Source organism: Gadus chalcogrammus, chromosome 23 (assembly GCF_026213295.1).
Source record: "Gadus chalcogrammus isolate NIFS_2021 chromosome 23, NIFS_Gcha_1.0, whole genome shotgun sequence".
Taxonomy (NCBI): domain Eukaryota; kingdom Metazoa; phylum Chordata; class Actinopteri; order Gadiformes; family Gadidae; genus Gadus; species Gadus chalcogrammus.
In genome coordinates this window covers 10442151-10460187 of record NC_079434.1, presented here as the reverse complement: position 1 = coordinate 10460187, position 18037 = coordinate 10442151, and the positions used below count along the sequence as shown (strand labels likewise).

The window sequence follows — 18037 nt, the reverse complement described above, 5'->3', positions numbered from 1 at the left end:
GTTGGGGGAGAAGGAGGAGACGAGGGAGTTAGAGGAGGTGGAGGAGGGTAATGTGATAAAGACTAAGGTGGTGAATTAAAACCACCACACTCCTACAGTGTGTAGCTGGCAAACAGCTCAGAGAAATCATGTGATGTCGGAAAATATGCCTTTTCTTTAAAGTAATATTATAAATAAAGCTTATCGTTAAACATATGTTGCGTTTTGTCTCTAGTTAAACTGTGTGTGGAGGCCAGGAGGGAGAACAGTGGGGATCAGAAGAGACCTGTAAGAACCAGTAGAGATACAAGTAGAGACCAGCAGATACCAGTAGAGAACAGGGAAGACCAGCAGAGGCAAATTGAGACATGTTTAGACCAATAGGGAGACCATCTCTCCTAGAGACCAGAGGAGACCAGTATAATCCAGTGAGTAGGTGAGACCAGAGGAGACCAGTAGGGGCAAGGTGAGACCAGAAGAGAGGAGTAGAGATCAAGAGTCAGAAAGGTAGGGATCAGTAGAGACCAGTAGATACCAGTAGAAACCAGTAGAGTCCAAGAGGGAGCCCAGTAGAGAGATAGGAGGTGAGACTGATGAATATATCTAAAACAACAGAGACCAGCCAAGTCTACTATGGACTAATAGGGAGACAAGGTTTGAGCAGAAGAGACAAGTAGAGACTACGGGAAACCAATAGCAACCAGTATGACTGATAGAGGCCATTAAATTCCCTGAGAGACTGAGATTGAGCGAGAGAGATGGAGAGAGAGAGAAAGAGAGAGTTTGTGTGTGTGTGTGTGTGTGTGTGTGTGGCAGTGAGAGAGAATGAGTATTGCAGCACCCTGTGTTGCCATAACAGTGACGACATGGCTGCCTTAACAACGGTGGGTAACGGTGTGCATCAGGAAGACGTATCAAGGCAACCAAATCAGCTTGGTTACTATGGACACCGGCAGCGTGCCAAGCAGTGCTCCAAGCTTTGTTTACATCTGGAACTCAACTGCAGATTCAAATAGAATACAACTGCAGTGTATCCGAAATAAAATGAATAGTGTACATCTGTATGTAATTATGCACATAATGTGTGTGTGTGTGTGTGTGTGTGTGTGTGTGTGTGTGTGTGTGTGTGTGTGTGTGTGTGTGTGTGTGTGTGTGTGTGTGTGTACATGTGTACGTGTGTATGTACATATGTACTGTACGTGTTTCATAACACTGTACTGAATTTCATTTACTTGGTGTTATATTACAGATACAATTATAAAACAATATGAAAATGGATCAATACAAATATATGTATTAGAATTCTAAACAACTGTCTTGAGTATACTGACTCCAAACAACAGCGTCTTAAGTTTCATCCCCAATGTCTAGCTGGATTCTACTTTTATTCTATTTGTATTAAATTATCAGATATTTAATATCAGTACTCCAAGAAGTGCATGAATTTAACTTTAACTTAACCCTTACCTCAAACCTTAACAAAAACCAAACCATTACCCGGCAACCAAACTTTAAAATCAAACCCTTATACCCAGAACCAAAAAACACACAATAAAAACCCAACCCTAAGTGGAAACAATTGGGTTTGTATACCCTGGTTTAGAATCACTCTACCCAGCTTCAGTCCTGAAATATATAACTAAATCAACTGAATTAGGCTGACAATGTTCTGAGCTAAATTAATCTACCAGAGGACATCAATATCAAACACAAACAGTTGCCCCAGACACTGCCGGGTGAGACCCAGCCTCTCAGCGTTGTCACGGTGATGCTGTCACGACAACGAGAGGGGGCTGGTTTGGGAGGCTGGGTTGGGGGGGAGGGGGGGGGGGGGGGGGTGGCAGGTGGTTGTGTGTCTCGGAGGAGTCTTTAGAAGTCTATTTTTAGAGGCTTGTTTTAAACCATCCGTCTGGGTCTTGTGCTCTGGAACAGAGACAAAAACGCCGGATAAAGGCCCTTAACTGCTCGCTGAATAAACGACCCTCATTTATCAACTACATTCACAAATGCACCTGTAAAAAGAACAGTAACACCTTGGACTGCAGCCAGGACCCTGATATAAAGTAGTATAAAGTATACTAGCATCAGTGTCAAATACAGGCGCAATATTGTCTCGTATAGTAGTGTAACTTTTAGAAGAACAGTATAATAGTATAATGGTCAAAACTATAGTAGTTCAAAGAAATTAATTATATATATATATATATATATATATATATATGCATAAAAAAGTAGAAGCATTATATGGCATTGTTTGTGAAATATAGACGTATACAAAGAAAATATGAGCAACAGATCCTAGTCCTAGATCTTATATTCTGCTGAAACACACGGATCTAACACATCTGCCGTGGAAACGGGAGGACCTCAGAGAATCACTGAATAGCCTGGACACTGTGTCATAGCAGCACACTGAGCTTTATCTACGGCTGTGATGATGAGAGAAAAGTCTCTCTGCTGAAGAAGTAAAGGGAACATGAAGTTGTCAACTCAGGTATGAAATGTCTGAATTAGCTATCAATATTTTTGAAGTTTGATCCAAGTTGATTTGAAAATAAAAATCACCTGAATATAGTAAAAGATACAATTAAAATATGTATTTAAAAAAAAAAGTAGGGATTCCTAAAACTAAGGTGAAAATAAAAGGAGAAACTGAAGTAGAGGTAATGGAGTTAGACAAATATTTTTTCTAGTTTTCTTTATTTAAGGGTATTGATGTACCCCCAGTGGAGCCATTTGAAAAATACAAAGAATTACTTCTTGTTCAGAGCTGGAAGTTGGTTTGTCTTCAGGTGGAGATGAAGATACCTAATCAACAAACAACATAAAATATCTGAAAATAAGAATCAGACCAGACCAATGAAATTGAAATGTAATGTTCTGTGAAAAGCAACACCCACTCACCTGGTTGGTCCTCACATCAGTAGTCGAATTAAAGGAAGCTAATCGAATATGCTTCTGAATAAGGTATTTTACCAATCGTTAAACCTAAACCTAAACTCCAAGCCTGAGCCTGACACTACTTGGTAAGTTGTTCCTAAACGGAACACCTTACCCTAAAATCAACCCCCAAAAACCAGAATCTTAAACGTTACCATAATCGGGGAAGCCCAACCCTAAAACCAGCCATAAAAAGAAACCCTTAAACCAACACAAAACCTTAGCCCTAATAGGAAACCCGAACCCTCAACCCTAACACTGATAGGGAACCCTTACCCACCTTACCCTAGAACCAAAAAAACTAAAAGCCCTGACACACTGAACGTCAAAGAAGCAGCAGCGACGAAGGCAGTCTGTTTTGTTGCCACACGTTGCCTGGGTCTTTGCAAAAAAGTTGCACGCAAAGACTACCGCCGTCGGCCAACTAGAACAAACATTCTGCGCCTGCGTTAGAGGAAATATCTCTTCCTACCAGCAGGTTGCGGTGGTCTGTATTGTCTTTCAAAAAGGGACAACCTAGGACTGTGGATATAGACACATTGAACAAAGCAGAACTCTCCCTCAGACGGTTTCATGGTACAGCTACTTCTAATCGAGAATTTGTGAAAATAATGAATGATCTGATGAGATAAAGGGGAAAATTGAGACAATCTCTGTGCGTGCCCTCTTGACGACCTTGTTTGCTGCTTTACTCACCTCCGTCTCTCTTGCATTGATTCGCTAAAGCTGAACAGCCAATCCGAGGGATATCTCTGGCTGACGGCCTCCATCTCTTGATTCAACATGCTGGATCGGCCGCAGACACCCACCGATGGCCTGACATTGTCAGACGGCCACCCTGATGTGTCTGGGCCTTAACCCTAATAGGAAACTCTAACCCCATATCCAAACCCTAGAACCTAACCCTAATATAAAACCCCTATCCTGAAACCAGAAACCAAACCTTTCAACCAAACCTTAGCCCTGAAACCGACCGACAACCCTAAAGCCTAAACCCTTACATCAAGAAAGCACAGGAGAAGTTCAGCTCTGTTCATGCTTTATCAAACACAGGTTTAAAATATGCATATTTCAAAATATCCATGCATATCCACACATAAACCACAATGTCTATGCATAGATACACACATTTATATTAGTATATTGTGTCTATTGAATAAAATATCCCCGTTGCCTGGCAACAGTCTTTACAAAGGAAGCATTCGGTGGGGTCAGGGGGGAGACAGGAAGTAGCAGCACAGTGGAAACAAAATGGACGCCCGGTCACACTCAATCCGTGTGTGTTTATGTAAGTGCATGTGTTTTTATGTTTGTATTTATGTCTGAGTGTGTATATAACTGTTGTTTATGTTTTAAAATGTTATATATATATATAGATGCATGTGTGTATGTTTGTGCATGTTGAATGGATATGTATGTTTGTGTATCTTAATCTTGTATGTTTTTGTATGTGTGTGTATTTTGAATGTGTGTGTACGTTTCTGTATGTTGCACGTGTGTGTAATTGTCCATGTTGTATGTGTGTGTGCATGGGGGTTCTGTATGTTGTTTAAGTTGTAGGTGTGTATGTGTTTATGTAGGTTGTGTGTGTTGTATGTTTATGTGGGTTGTGTCTGTTGTTTGTGTGTGTAGAATCTTTGTGTGTGTTTGTGCGTTTCTGTGTGTGTGTGTGTGTGTGTGTGTGTGTGTGTGTGTGTGTGTGTGTGTGTGTGTGTGTGTGTGTGTGTGTGTGTGTGTGTGTGGTCGTTGGTTGGGTCACTGGTGGATGTAAGGGTCTCTAGACCAATCCCCTGCCTCGCCTCTCTTCCGGGAGGCCCCGCCCCCCTCACAGTAGTGGTGGTGGTGGGGGTCCCGCGGACGGGGCTGGGGGTGTGAGCGCTGCTTGTTCCTCTCGTTGTGGTCCTGCTCACGCTCCACCCCGCCCCCCCGGCGGTGGTGGTGGTGGTGGTGGTCCCTGTACCGTCCGCCACCTCCACCGCCGTCCTCACACTCCTCCTCCTCCTCCTCTTCCTCCTCCTCCTCCTCCTCCTCCTCCTGTTCCTGTTCCTGCTGATGGCGGGGCTGTCGGGGGTGTGGCTGGGGGTGGGGCTGCACCCGTGGCTCCGTGTGGGCGGAGTCCCGGCTCTCGGGGGTCTCTGAGTCAAGCGTCTCCTGGCGGGAGAGGCCGCGCGCCCGGCTGCTGTTGCCGTGATGGTGGTGGTGGTGGTGGTGGGGCTGGTCGGCGCGGCCGGTGGAGGAGCGGTGGTGGACGTGCTGAGGCCTCCTGGAGGAGTCTGTCCTCAGGGGGCGCTCCTCCTCATTCTGCTCCTCCTCCTCCTCCTCCTCCTCCTCTTCCTCCTCTCCGTCGGCCTGCTCCTGGCTCTCCTGCCGCTGCTGCTGGTGATGATGATGATGATGATGATCTGAGGCCTTCCTTTCCACTCCTCCTCCTCCTCCTCCTCCTCCTCCTCCTCCTCCTCCTCCTCCCCGGTCTGCTCTCTGCTCGCTCCCTCCGCTCTGAAGATAGCGACACATGCTGGTTAAAATATGCTAATAAACCTGCGAGCACACATGCTACCACAGCAACCTATCACAACAAACCCACTGCACACTGGACGGCCTACATGCAGGACCATGAACACACCAAACATTACCGGCCGCGGTTTTCAACACTAGTGTCATAAGTGGGCCCTCGGATGACCACAATGAGGATCATTTTCTAATGCATAAATTAATAAGGGGCAACAACTAACTGACAACACTGGAGGCTGAAGGTAAGGGTCCATGTTCACACCAATGAAACCACAGAAAGATCCCCAATCAACATGTCACTCAAGGCGCCGTTGGCGATTGGCTCAAATGTGTCCAGGGTGATGTCATGGGACGTTACATCACATGGCACTGATTGAACCAATTAGAAACAAGAACCGTTGGTTAGGCCGCGGCCCAGCAGCGGGGATATTTAGGGGTTCTTTAAAGACTCCAGCACAGCACGTAACAAACCCCACTTACCACTGAGTTCCCTAGAACTATTCAGAAGCATCAGAGGCATTGCCCATATCTATCTGTCAGTTTCCATCAGGAGAGCAACGAAGGCAGGAAGGGAGCATGTGCTGGTTAGTGATGGGACTCAAACACAACATACACATTCAGACACAACACAGACATAATGCATTGCATCTTAACCTCATCCCTAAACCTAACCATCTCTTACCTAGTACCAGAACTTATCCATCTCTAACCTTACAGCTAAACTAAGGCATCTCTAACCTAATACCTAAACTTAACCATCTCTAACCTAACACCGACACTTAACCATCTCTAACCTATCACCTACACTTAACCATCTCTAACCTATCACCTATCTCTAACCTATCACCTACACTTAACCATCTCTAACCTATCACCTACACTTAACCATCTCTAACCTATCACCTACACTTAACCATCTCTAACCTATCACCTACACTTAACCATCTCTAACCTATCACCTACACTTAACCATCTCTAACCTATCACCTACACTTAACCATCTCTAACCTATCACCCACACTTAACCATCTCTAACCTATCACCTACACTTAACCATCTCTAACCTATCACCTACACTTAACCATCTCTAACCTATCACCTACACTTAACCATCTCTAACCTATCACCCACACTTAACCATCTCTAACCTATCACCTACACTTAACCATCTCTAACCTATCACCTACACTTAACCATCTCTAACCTATCACCTACACTTAACCATCTCTAACCTATCACCTACACTTAACCATCTCTAACCTATCACCTACACTTAACCATCTCTAACCTATCACCTACACTTAACCATCTCTAACCTATCACCTACACTCAACCATCTCTAACCCAAAACCTAAACGTAACCCTCTTTAACCTTACTCCTGAACCTAAACGTCTGATTGAGATGGTACGGTCAGTATGATTGGTTTGGGGGGGGGGGGGGATTGGGGTGGGGGGCTGGGTGGTTGGGGCTATGGGGGTCCGGGTGGTGGTCTGGTCTACCTGGAAGCCTGCGGCGGGAGGGGGGGGGCTGATGGGCAGGGGCTCCTCCTCCGGTTCGGGCGGGGGGTCCTGGGGCGGGCTGGAGCTGGGGGGGTGGGTGCTCTTCCAGTAGGCCTCCAGGTAGTCGGCCATGTGCTCGCAGGCGTCCTCCAGCTGGTTCTCGTCCAGGATGATGTCGAACATCTCCTGGAGCCCAGAGGGCCGGGAGCGAGAGGTCAGGCCAGCACACAGAGGACACATCCAGCGCCATGATGGGATGGCCTGGTGAGGCTGGGGGTTATAGTGAACCTAGGGCTGGGGAGGCCAGGCGTATGTCTGGCAGGCGTATGTTAAGCCTGTCAGACATACAGGCTTAGCTCAGGAGGTAGAGCAGTTGTCTTGTAACCGAAAGGTTGCTAGTTCGATCCCCAGCTCCTCCTAGCTGAGTGTTGATGTGTCCCTGAGCAAGACACTTAACCCTAACTGCTCCTGATGAGTTGGCTGTCGCCTTGCATGGTTGACTCTGCCGTCGGTGTGTCAATGTGTGTATTAACTGATGTAAGCCGCTTTGGATAGAAGCGCTAAATGCCCTAAATGTAAATGTTAAATGTTAAGCCGTCTATCAAGAAAAATCACAATCCCAAAAGGTTGTTTAAGTGGATGTAGACTGAAACAAGGTGAAACTTGGGTTTGGTACGTGTGGAGTACGCATGGTGTTAGCATGGTACGTGTGGAGGCAGCATGGTGTTAATATGGTGAGACTAGAGTGAGGATGGTAGGCCTACGTGTAGAGCTAGCATAATATGTGCCCGGTTAACATGTATGTTTATAGGTAACGTGTACGTGTGTAGTTAACATGCATGTGTCTAGGTAACGTGTTTGTGTTCGCTGCTATACTCACAGGAGTGCACTGCGATAGCTTGTCGGACGCGACCATTTGGACGTTGAGGTGCTTTGCCTGGGACTTCCCCCTGGACTTTATCAGCCTGGTGAGGACCTGGGAGGGGACAGGGTCAAGGTCAGGGGACAATTAACACCTCAGCAAACAGTCATCACTTTGGCGTGGCATCCCCAGTGTACAACAGTAGTAACACCAAGATGAGGCAGGTTGTATCAGGAGTGGACACTGACAGCAATTGAAGGGTGAGACAGTGGAGGGGAGAGTGTGAAGTGTGAGAGAGGACGGTTTGATTAAAAACGTCAATGTTTTTAGTGCTGCGTGCCTGAAACACCAGCACCAGCGTTTCTATTGATCTATTGAGATGAAAGTGTCAGGTGACAGGCATGTATTTAAAACCACCGTCACGGGAATAGCTGAGTAATAGCGGGGAACCGGCTCCAGCCAGTACTCGCCACTAACCTCGATGTTGTGCTATCTCATTGAAATACAACAGCGGCACAGACGCAACAATGTTTTCCCTGAACATATCAAATATGTGTCCTAGTTCTAGACAGCCCTGGTCGGACGGATTATTGTCTACTGCTGAGGGATTGTTAGGGTTTAATTTGTGGGTTTGGACGTCTTCCCATACGTGTAGCTACAGCGGCTGGGTGCTGGGTGGACCTACGTCGTACCCAGCTCAAACTATTTCATCAGGGTCTGCCGCCGCTGAGGACTGAGGACTCATGTTGAATACAGGACTGGGAGGGTTACGCCTCATGCCCACTGCACCGTCAGTCAAAGGACTGGGAAGGCGTGGCTGACGGATAGGGGAGGTTTCCAGGGTCGTCAGAGCCCGAGTAGCGTCACAGTGCTTAAATTTGCATACGTGATCAGATTGGATGACGGATCCGTCGCTGCCGAAAAAGTTGAACATTTTTCAACTTTTTGACGGAGCCTTCAGCGGACGGACCCACAATGCATTGCGCCTCCGTCCCCATTCAAAGTCAATGGGGATCAGTCAACGGACGGAGGCAGTGGGCACGAGGCGTTAGGGGTCAGGGGTCAGGGGTCACCCCCCCCCCCCCCCCCCCTGGTCCTCACCTTAACGGAGTTGATCTTGACGTAGATGAGGATGGGGGCCAGGGAGGTCTTCCCCAGCTGGGAGGGGTGGTTGATGGTGTCGGCGTCCAGTACCACCAGCTGCAGCGTCCGGGCCAGCTCGAAGATCCTCTCGATCTCGCTCTGGACCTCCGCTGTGCGGACGGAATACCGGACAGTCGAATATCACCACAACAACTCGGTGTCGTAGCGCAAGCTTTCACCCTGATCATTGTTTGTTGGATGCGTTGAATTCAAATCCAAATGTTTGATGACCTGTTGATTTTAAAAATTCCTCACAATGTGTTGCTGTATTTGCGTCACACTAGTATTAACTGTGTATCGTATCACCACCAGCGTGTACGTTCTGCCTTGAGCCAGCCCAGCCCCTGGCGAGCCTCACAGCCCTCCATGTGGTTTTAATCTGTAGAATACATTGGGTCCTGATTGCTCCACTTCTGCTGCATATGAGAGACTTGATTCAGACACATTCCTGTACCGTCTGGGGGAGGGGGGGGGGGCTCCTGGGTAGCCAGGAGCTAAACGCATGACCTCAGGAGAACATTACATAAGCCCAGCATTCAGAAGCTAGGGACCGCTCCAAACCTAAAGCCCACCGAGTAAGACACACTGGAAAAAGATGCCGTTGAAAAGCCTCAACGGGAAATAAGACGGGGGGACCATCTTATTCATCTTAATCAAGAACAAACCACAACGTCTGTCATCGCCGAAATAGGCCTGTGCTTTAGCCATGCAGTGCTCGAGCTATAGCCTCACTACTGTTGCTCTTCGAGCCTTGATGACATCATCCCTCTTGAATCCACCCCCCCACCCATCACCTCCCTTGAGTTGGTCTCGAACCCTCAAATCATAGTGTCTGATCCTTTATATTCTTGGAGGGTGGGGGGGGGGGTAATCATAATCAATGTCAACAGTCCATCGTATATTTCCTCTAAATCCCCTCTCCTTTTCTCCACGCATGCTGCCTCCTGAAATCCAGAAGGGAAGCGGCAGATGTTGGCGGGGTCCTTGTTTGTGTAGCGGTGGCGGAGGTGGGTGCGGGACACATACCGAGGTTGGAGCGCGTGTTGGAGCGCTCGATGATGGCGTGCTTGCTGGGGTTGTTCAGCACCGAGCGCTTGGCCAGAGAGATGTCTGCCGTCACCCTGGTGATGGTGATCCTGAACGAGAGGAGGAGGAGACAACAGAGCACCAAGCGTTATGGAGTATAATGACGTGGTGGCAGGAAGGACTACAGTTAGGGTGTTCGACTCCCAACTGGAAGGTTCTGGGTTCGATCCCCAATGTCCTCGGCCTATCTGTAGGCATGCTAGAGCACGACCCTCTACCTGCTCCTTCATGACCTGACCTATATTCACTGACGGTCACTCAGGGTAAAAGTGTCTAGTGCTGCATTTCTAAAAAGTACATAGTGAAGCATAGCACAACTTAGCATTCGAACCAGGTGATTGGTCAATCAGTTAATTGTTCTATCTAGCTGCTCTTGGTATCTCGGGATGGTGAACAGTAGAGCGGTGTTGAACCCAAGCATAAGCAGCCTTGCAGGGAGCGAGGAGCGACCAAACAGCAGGAACAACACTCCAGTGCGGTTAGGAGGGTGGGGAGCCATCGACATCAACAGAAACAACACTCCCGGGCGTTGGAGAGTAAGAAAGAGAAGCAGGGATGAGTGAAGCTGCTGAACCTGACTTGAGTCCAGGTGGAGAAACAAGATGGACTCCTATTGGGTGGAGGGTGGAGAGAGAGATGGAGGGATGAGGAACAGGGTAGGAGTGTAGAGGAATGGTTGAGAGGGAGGGATAGATAGATTGGAGACAGGAGGATCGATGGAGGGATTTGTGGAGGAGTAAGAGAGGTAGAGGGATAGATAGAAGGGGAATAAAGTGTGGAGCGAGGGGAGAGTGAAGAGAGTCCTCTCCCATCATGGCCTATTAAGGACATGGACCCTAGACTATTTAAAGAAGACTTCCCTGGCCAAACAAACACACAGATACACACACAGACACACACTCTCTCACCAGGCCCCAGGGGAAAGGGAAATACCAGAGTGGGAGAGGGCGGGAGGAAAGAGGGGAGGGAGAGAGAGAGAAGTGAGGAAGAGGGTGAGGGGTAGAGAGAAGAGAGGAAGAGGGTGAGGGGTAGAGAGAAGAGAGGAAGGGGGGTAAATAAAGGACCGCTGCACGGTGAACCTACCTTCCCTCAAATCTGTGTTTCAGGAAGTCAAACAGCGCCTTCTGCATCATGTCCGTCACCTTTCAACGAGACGAGACGAGGGTTAGGACTCGGTCTGGGGTCTGGGGTCTTAGGTTTAGGGTCTGTTCTGGACCAGGAGGGGTCTGGGTTCTGGGATAGGGTCTGTTCTGGACCAGGAGGGGTCTGGGGTCTTAGGTTTAGGGTCTGTTCTAGGGGTCCGTGTAGACAGTGAGCCTCTGCTCTTTTAACTATGCCAGATATCCAGACTTGCTCAAATTCATGATAGATCTAGGATGGATCATTAATCATTATTAATGATCGTGTTATGTGGTTTATGAAGCTTTGAGACTGTAGGTTTGATTAAGGAATATACTAATACGATGGATCCTTTCTTGACCTGAGCAGAGGGGGTCTGTGTTAGAGTCTGGGGGCGTCTGGCAGGTCTGTTTTAAAGTCTCGGTGGTCTGCGTTAGGGTCTGGGTGGGCTCTGTTATGGTTTTTGGGGTCTGCGTTAGGGTCTGGGTGGTCTGTGTTCTGGTTCACCTCGTAGCCCTTCAGAGACGGACCGACCAGAACCACGGGCCGCATGGACGGCACCACATCATAGGGAGGAACGTGTTCCGACTGGCAGAAGGAGAAGAGGAGGCACGAGAGAGGAGGGGAGAGGAGAGGAGGAGAGGAGGAGAGAGGAGAAGAGGAGGCACGAGAGAGGAGAGGAGAGGAGGAGAGAGGAGAAGAGGAGGCACGAGAGAGGAGAGGAGAGGAGGAGAGAGGAGAAGAGGAGGCACGAGAGAGGGAGAGGAGAGAAGAGGAGGAGAGAGGAGAAGAGGAGGCACGAGAGAGGGAGAGGAGAGGAGGAGAGAGGAGAAGAGGAGGCACGAGAGAGGAGAGGAGAGGAGGAGAGAGGAGAAGAGGAGGCACGAGAGAGGGAGAGGAGAGAAGAGGAGGAGAGAGGAGAAGAGGAGGCACGAGAGAGGGAGAGGAGAGGAGAGGAGAGGAGGCACGAGAGAGGGAGAGGGAGAGAGAGAGGAGAGGAGAGGAGGAGAGAGGAGAAGAGGAGGAGGAGGGCAGAGACGATGAAAATAGGAGAGGAGATGGAGAGAAGAGAAAAGGAAAGAAAGTCAAGGCGGGACAGAGGAGAGCAGAAGAAGACAGTTAAACACTCTCATGGCTATAAATGTAAACAGACAGCATCATGAATCACTCAGAGTGGTCGGCACGGTAACAGGCTGACAATTTAAAGCCCAGAGGTTTATGAACTGTGTAATAAGACACCTGGACTATAACCACTTCAACAAACACCACACACACGGTTTTAACTTCCTTTTAAGGTCAATGGGTACAATTATCTTTATTATTATTAATTATTAGATCAAACACTGTGTGTTTGATATGTATACAAACAGTACAAGCAGCTTTCAGAAAGATGTTAGAAGCATGAAAGCATTGCTTCAAGAAGCTTCAAAACACTTCTTCTAGAAGAATTCCTAGTGTTCTAGAATGCCTCTAGAATGTTTGAAAGATTCTATACTTTTCTAGAATGTTTCTGAAGGATTCAGATGGTTTAGGAGTGCATATCAGAAAGAGGCCACAGCAGATTAGATTGAGGTGAAAGCAGAGCATTCTGGGGGATCGGAGGGTTTTTGGTCGACAGTTTTCGACCACATGGACCTTGTGGAGCGCAGTGTGTTCAGACGGACATCACTCTGAGGAGGAACATGTTGGATGTGAACATGTCTCCATGTTCCTCGTCTACAGCTACAGCTACTTATACTGTGGTGTTACTCATACAGCTACTTATACTGTGGTGTTACACATACAGCTACTTATACTGTGGTGTTACACATACAGCTACTTATACTGTGGTGTTACACATACAGCTACTTATACTGTGGTGTAACTCATACAGCTACTTATACTGTGGTGTAACTCATACAGCTACTCTGGACTCTGCCAGGGGACACCTAGAGACACCTATCGGCACATCACTCTGTGCCGGTGGTCTTTGGACCACAGTCCCTCACTCTGTGCAGGTGGTCTTTGGACCACAGTCCCTCACTCTGTGCAGGTGGTCTTTGGACCACAGTCCCTCACTCTGTGCAGGTGGTCTTTGGACCACAGTCCCTCACTCTGTGCAGGTGGTCTTTGGACCACAGTCCCTCAATTTGTGCAGGTGGTCTTTGGGCCACAGTCCCTCACTCTGTGCAGGTGGTCTTTGGACCACAGTCCCTCACTCTGTGCAGGTGGTCTTTGGGCCACAGTCCCTCACTCTGTGCAGGTGGTCTTTGGACCACAGTCCCTCACTCTGTCCAGGTGGTCTTTGGACCACAGTCCCTCACTCTGTCTAGGTGGTCTTTGCACGACAGTCCCTCACTCTGTGCATGTCTTGGGACCCCTGTTGGTGCCACACTTGGACCTTGTAGCTACTCCAGTATTGCGTTTTCTGAACCTCACTTGGAAGTCTCGTCTGAGAAAGTGCTAAACGACTAAAGGTAAAAGTAACGTAAAGTAAACGTTTTTTAACAACAGGTAACATGTAGTCACTAGAGACTCATATGTTTAAGAGGCTATATTGTGAGCATTATTCTATTCTGAATGAGCAGAGTAGTGTTCCTCCATATAAAGTAGTAGAAACGTATCTTTACATGAAGCGGAAACAAGCTAAAGGAAGCTTGGGACCAGAGATGATGTCATGCTAAGTTATTAATGAGCTGAACACACTAAGCTCCCATTGGTCCCACAGGAAAGAACAACTCTCTCACACACACACACACACACACACACACACACACACACAGACACACACACACACCCACACACACACACACACACACACACACACACACACACACACACACACACACACACACACACACACACACACACACACACACACACACACACACACACACACACACACACACACACACACACACTTGAACACACAGAGCTCATGCATCAGGCATTGAGACAACACAGCTCATGATGTCAGCATAGTGCTTGAGGTCATAGTATATCTTCCTGTAGTCAGTCACAACATAAACACGATGCAATCCTAAGGATATGTAAATATTTTGATATTGGATATTGTCACTATTGACCTCCTTTCTTGTCAAGCTCTCTCTCCCCCACTCTCCCTCCCTCCCCACCTCCCTCTTTCACCATCCCTATCCCCTAACTCAACATCTTTATTACATCAAGGATGTAATACTATTAACTAATATATACTGTTTATACTAATACAAGTCAAATGTAAATTAGTGTATAATACTTTATAACAGTAAAATGAAACAATATGATAATGTTAACATTGTAATAATATAATGTAATAATGTTGACATTATTACAACAACAGCAGACTGGAGCGCCGCATTACGGGACCAGAACTTACCGATTTATGCTTCAGTCTGGCTACGAGACGCAGAGGGCGGAGAGAAAAACAGGTTAGTAAGGCGTGCGAAAGACTAGCATGCTTACGACTAGCGCGCTAACCACTAGCTTGCTAAAGACTAGCACGTTAGCGACACTAGCCCCCCAGGAAGGTGAGGCAGAAAGGAACACGGAGCCAGGCGGTGGGCGGTTGCTTGTGATTGGCCGTGCGGCTGGGCAGAGAGACAGCGGATTGGCTGGAGGGGGCGCTGTGGGCGGGGCTTGGAGGGTGTGGTTACCTTCTTAAAGAAGGGAATTCTCTTCTCTCTACCTAGCGTAGAGGACAGGGTGCTGGGGCTGGCTTTAGGGGAGCTTGGAGCCTCCTCGCCCTCTAGACCAGTAGCGTCCAGGTCAAACGCTAGAACCACAACCAGAAACATCACACATAGAACGCACAGAACATCACATATAGAACCACACGCATAGAACCACAGGAACCAAGTGGTGTCACCTATAGAACCACATGCACAGTACACAATGCATAGAACCAGATGCATCCAGCACCATCACTTTTAGAAACACATGAACCCAGTACCATCACACATAGAACCACACGCGTAGAACCACGTGCACCCAGTACCATCAAAGATAGAACCACATGCACCCAGGACCATCACCATAGAACCATACACAGAACATCACCCATAGAACCATCCAAAACATAGAACCATCACAGATAGAACCCTCACATATAATACCATCACCAATAGGATCACACACATAGAGCCATCACAAAGAACCATCACATGGAGAACCCCACCCACGCGCACACACACACACACACACACACACACACACACACACACACACACACACACACACACACACACACACACACACACACACACACACACACACACACACATACATACACACACACACACACACACACACACACACACACACACACACACACACACACACACACATACAAGCAGCTGTCAGGAGGAGCAGCTCCGCCTCTAGGCTCTGCAGGACTGTAGATCAGGAGGACGATGAATCAGAACATCACCGTTAAACAACCACATTTCACAGACAGAAAATAAGGGTTTTATGCAAACATAATGTGCAGGGGAAGTATTACAATGAAATGACTTTGCAGTAGCTGGTTTTACCCTGGCTTCAACTGAGGACATGTTAACAATCTGTTGGCTCACACGTTACAGAGCAGAGGGTCTGTCAGGTCACATGCGTTACGGTTACAGAGCAGAGGGTCTGTCAGGTCACATGTGTTACGGTTAAAGAGAGGGTCTGTCAGGTCACATGTGTTACGGTTACAGAGAGGGTCTGTCAGGTCACATGTGTTACAGTTACAGAGAGGGTCTGTCAGGTCACATGTGTTATGGTTACAGAGAGGGTCTGTCAGGTCACATGTGTTACGGTTACAGAGAGGGTCTGTCAGGTCACATGTGTTACGGTTACAGAGCAGAGGGTCTGTCAGGTCACATGTGTTACGGTTACAGAGAGGGTCTGTCAGGTCACATGTGTTACGGTTACAGAGAGGGTCTGTCAGGTCACATGTGTTACGTTACAGAGAGGGTCTGTCAGGTCACATGTGTTACGGTTACAGAGAGGGTCTGTCAGGTCACATGTGTTACGGAGCAGAAGGTCTCGTTGTGACTCACCAGAGGAGGGTGGCGTGGATTTACGCGAGTTAGGAATCACCTCCCCTAAACTAGTTGAGGAAATCGCTCCCAATTTACTGAAAAAGAGTCAAGATAAAGTGGAAAAGTAAATCTAAGTTAAATCATAAATACATTTATGATTAACACAATGAAAATAATGTTTGTCCTTGACAAGAACCAAATGCTTCGATTTTGAGAACTAAGAACACGGCAATGAGAGTGGGAGGGAGGAAAGGGAGGAGGTAGAGGGGGAGGAAGAGAAGCTGGAGGAGGAGGACGCTATAGAGACTAGGTGAAGAAGGAGGAGGTGGAAGACGGTGTGGCAAACTCAGTGAAAGTAGAAGACAAAGGGGTGATGGATGAGAAGAAAGAGGAGGGAGGGATGGAGAAGGAAGAGGAGGAAGAAGAACAGAAGGAAGAGGAGGGAGGGATGGAGAAGGAAGAGAAGGAGAAGTATGAGGAGGAAGAAGAACAGAAGGAAGAGGAGGGAGGGATGGAGAAGGAAGAGAAGGAGAAGTATGAGGAGGGAAGAAGAACAGAAGGAAGAGGAGGGAGGGACGGAGAAGGAAGAGGAGGAAGAGTAGGAGAAGGAAAAGTGGAGGAGGAGACGTAGGAGGAGTAGAAGGAAGAGCAGGAAGGAACGGCGGAGGAAGAGTTGGAGGAGAAGAATGAGGAGGTGAAGGAGGCGCGGGGTACCTGGAGTGGAACTTGCCCTGCTTGGCCCTGTGCTCCTGGAGGAGGCGGGAGCTCTCTATCTTGACAGGGCTGGGGATGAAGCCAATCTCACAGCCCTCCTTCACCAGCCGCCCGATCCACCAGTCGTTGTTGAACTTCTGCACAGGCAGCGGAGACAAACGTCAACTGGAAGTGGATACCAACATCAGGCGATTTGAAGGCCAAAGCACATCCACACATCCCCAAACCGTGTGTTAAACAACGTGATTACAAATGGATAGAAATAATTACTCATCATACAATACTTCAAGACAAAAACGTAAGAGAAGAAGAGCAAGAGAAAATCCAGACATAGAAAACTGCAGTAAAATAAAAATGCATCGGCAGCATATGGTTCATACAGATCAGAAACAGAAGTTATCAATGAATAGTTGAATGTCAAAGCGGAGGGTACCAATGGCTACTACAGCTCTGACCGCACCTCTTTGACATGCAGGAAGTCTTTAGCCTCGAAGGAAACGGCCATGCCGGGCACCGGGACGTCATCGTCCTGACTTGAGCTGTAGTGGACATTAGTACGGACAGCGAACGCCACTGGTTTGGTCTGTGGGGAGAAAGAGAGAGAGAGAGACAGAGAGAGACACAGAGAGAGAGAGAGAGAGAGAGAGAGAAATATCAGAGTGCATATCATAAATATAATCATCCACCAAACCATCGCATCTGAATGCCTTTTAGATACTGCAGTGATTTTGAATTAATTATTTAGAATTCATTCATTTAGCCGAAGCTTTAATCCAGAGACCGGATTTGTATGATGTGTAGCTATGAGTGTCAGTTATGAGTATTAGTGTTTTGTCAGTGAGTCACCAGGGAAGTTTGATGAATAAATGAAAGAAACACAGTGAATGACTCCATTAAAGCTAGGGTAGGTGATCCAGTTTTGGTGGCTGTCGCCGGCCTGTGATCGGACCATCAAATAATTAAATCATGCCCAAATAAAATGTTTAGAGGGCCTACCTGTCTACCTACCCACTCTGTTACCTGTGCTGCACTCACTCTGCCATTGCCCTCATCAGGCCTGAGCGGAGTCTTGCCCAAGGCTAGGCAGACCTATCAAGCTAGTCGTGGTTCGGGGGAGTGTCTTTACAAGGAAGGCCTGAAGGGAGGGGTGAGATGTTTTCATTTTGAGACTTTCAAAGCCTAG

General features: G+C 47.7%; 1 protein-coding gene across 1 annotated transcript in view; it reads right to left on the bottom strand.

Moving 5' to 3' along the window:
* Positions 1 to 2600: 2600 nt before the first annotated feature.
* Positions 2601 to 18037, bottom strand: part of cacnb2a (calcium channel, voltage-dependent, beta 2a) — a 48158-nt gene continuing 32721 nt past the window's right edge. The window contains exons 2-12 of the mRNA XM_056584819.1: positions 17315 to 17437; positions 16855 to 16991; positions 16159 to 16235; positions 14773 to 14891; positions 11648 to 11728; positions 11105 to 11163; positions 9962 to 10071; positions 8894 to 9045; positions 7811 to 7906; positions 6931 to 7116; positions 2601 to 5415 (exon numbers count right to left, since the gene is read on the bottom strand). Of these exons, the coding sequence (XP_056440794.1) occupies positions 4675 to 5415; positions 6931 to 7116; positions 7811 to 7906; positions 8894 to 9045; positions 9962 to 10071; positions 11105 to 11163; positions 11648 to 11728; positions 14773 to 14891; positions 16159 to 16235; positions 16855 to 16991; positions 17315 to 17437 (1881 nt within the window). The 3' untranslated portion in view covers positions 2601 to 4674. The remainder of the gene's footprint in view (positions 5416 to 6930; positions 7117 to 7810; positions 7907 to 8893; positions 9046 to 9961; positions 10072 to 11104; positions 11164 to 11647; positions 11729 to 14772; positions 14892 to 16158; positions 16236 to 16854; positions 16992 to 17314; positions 17438 to 18037) is intronic.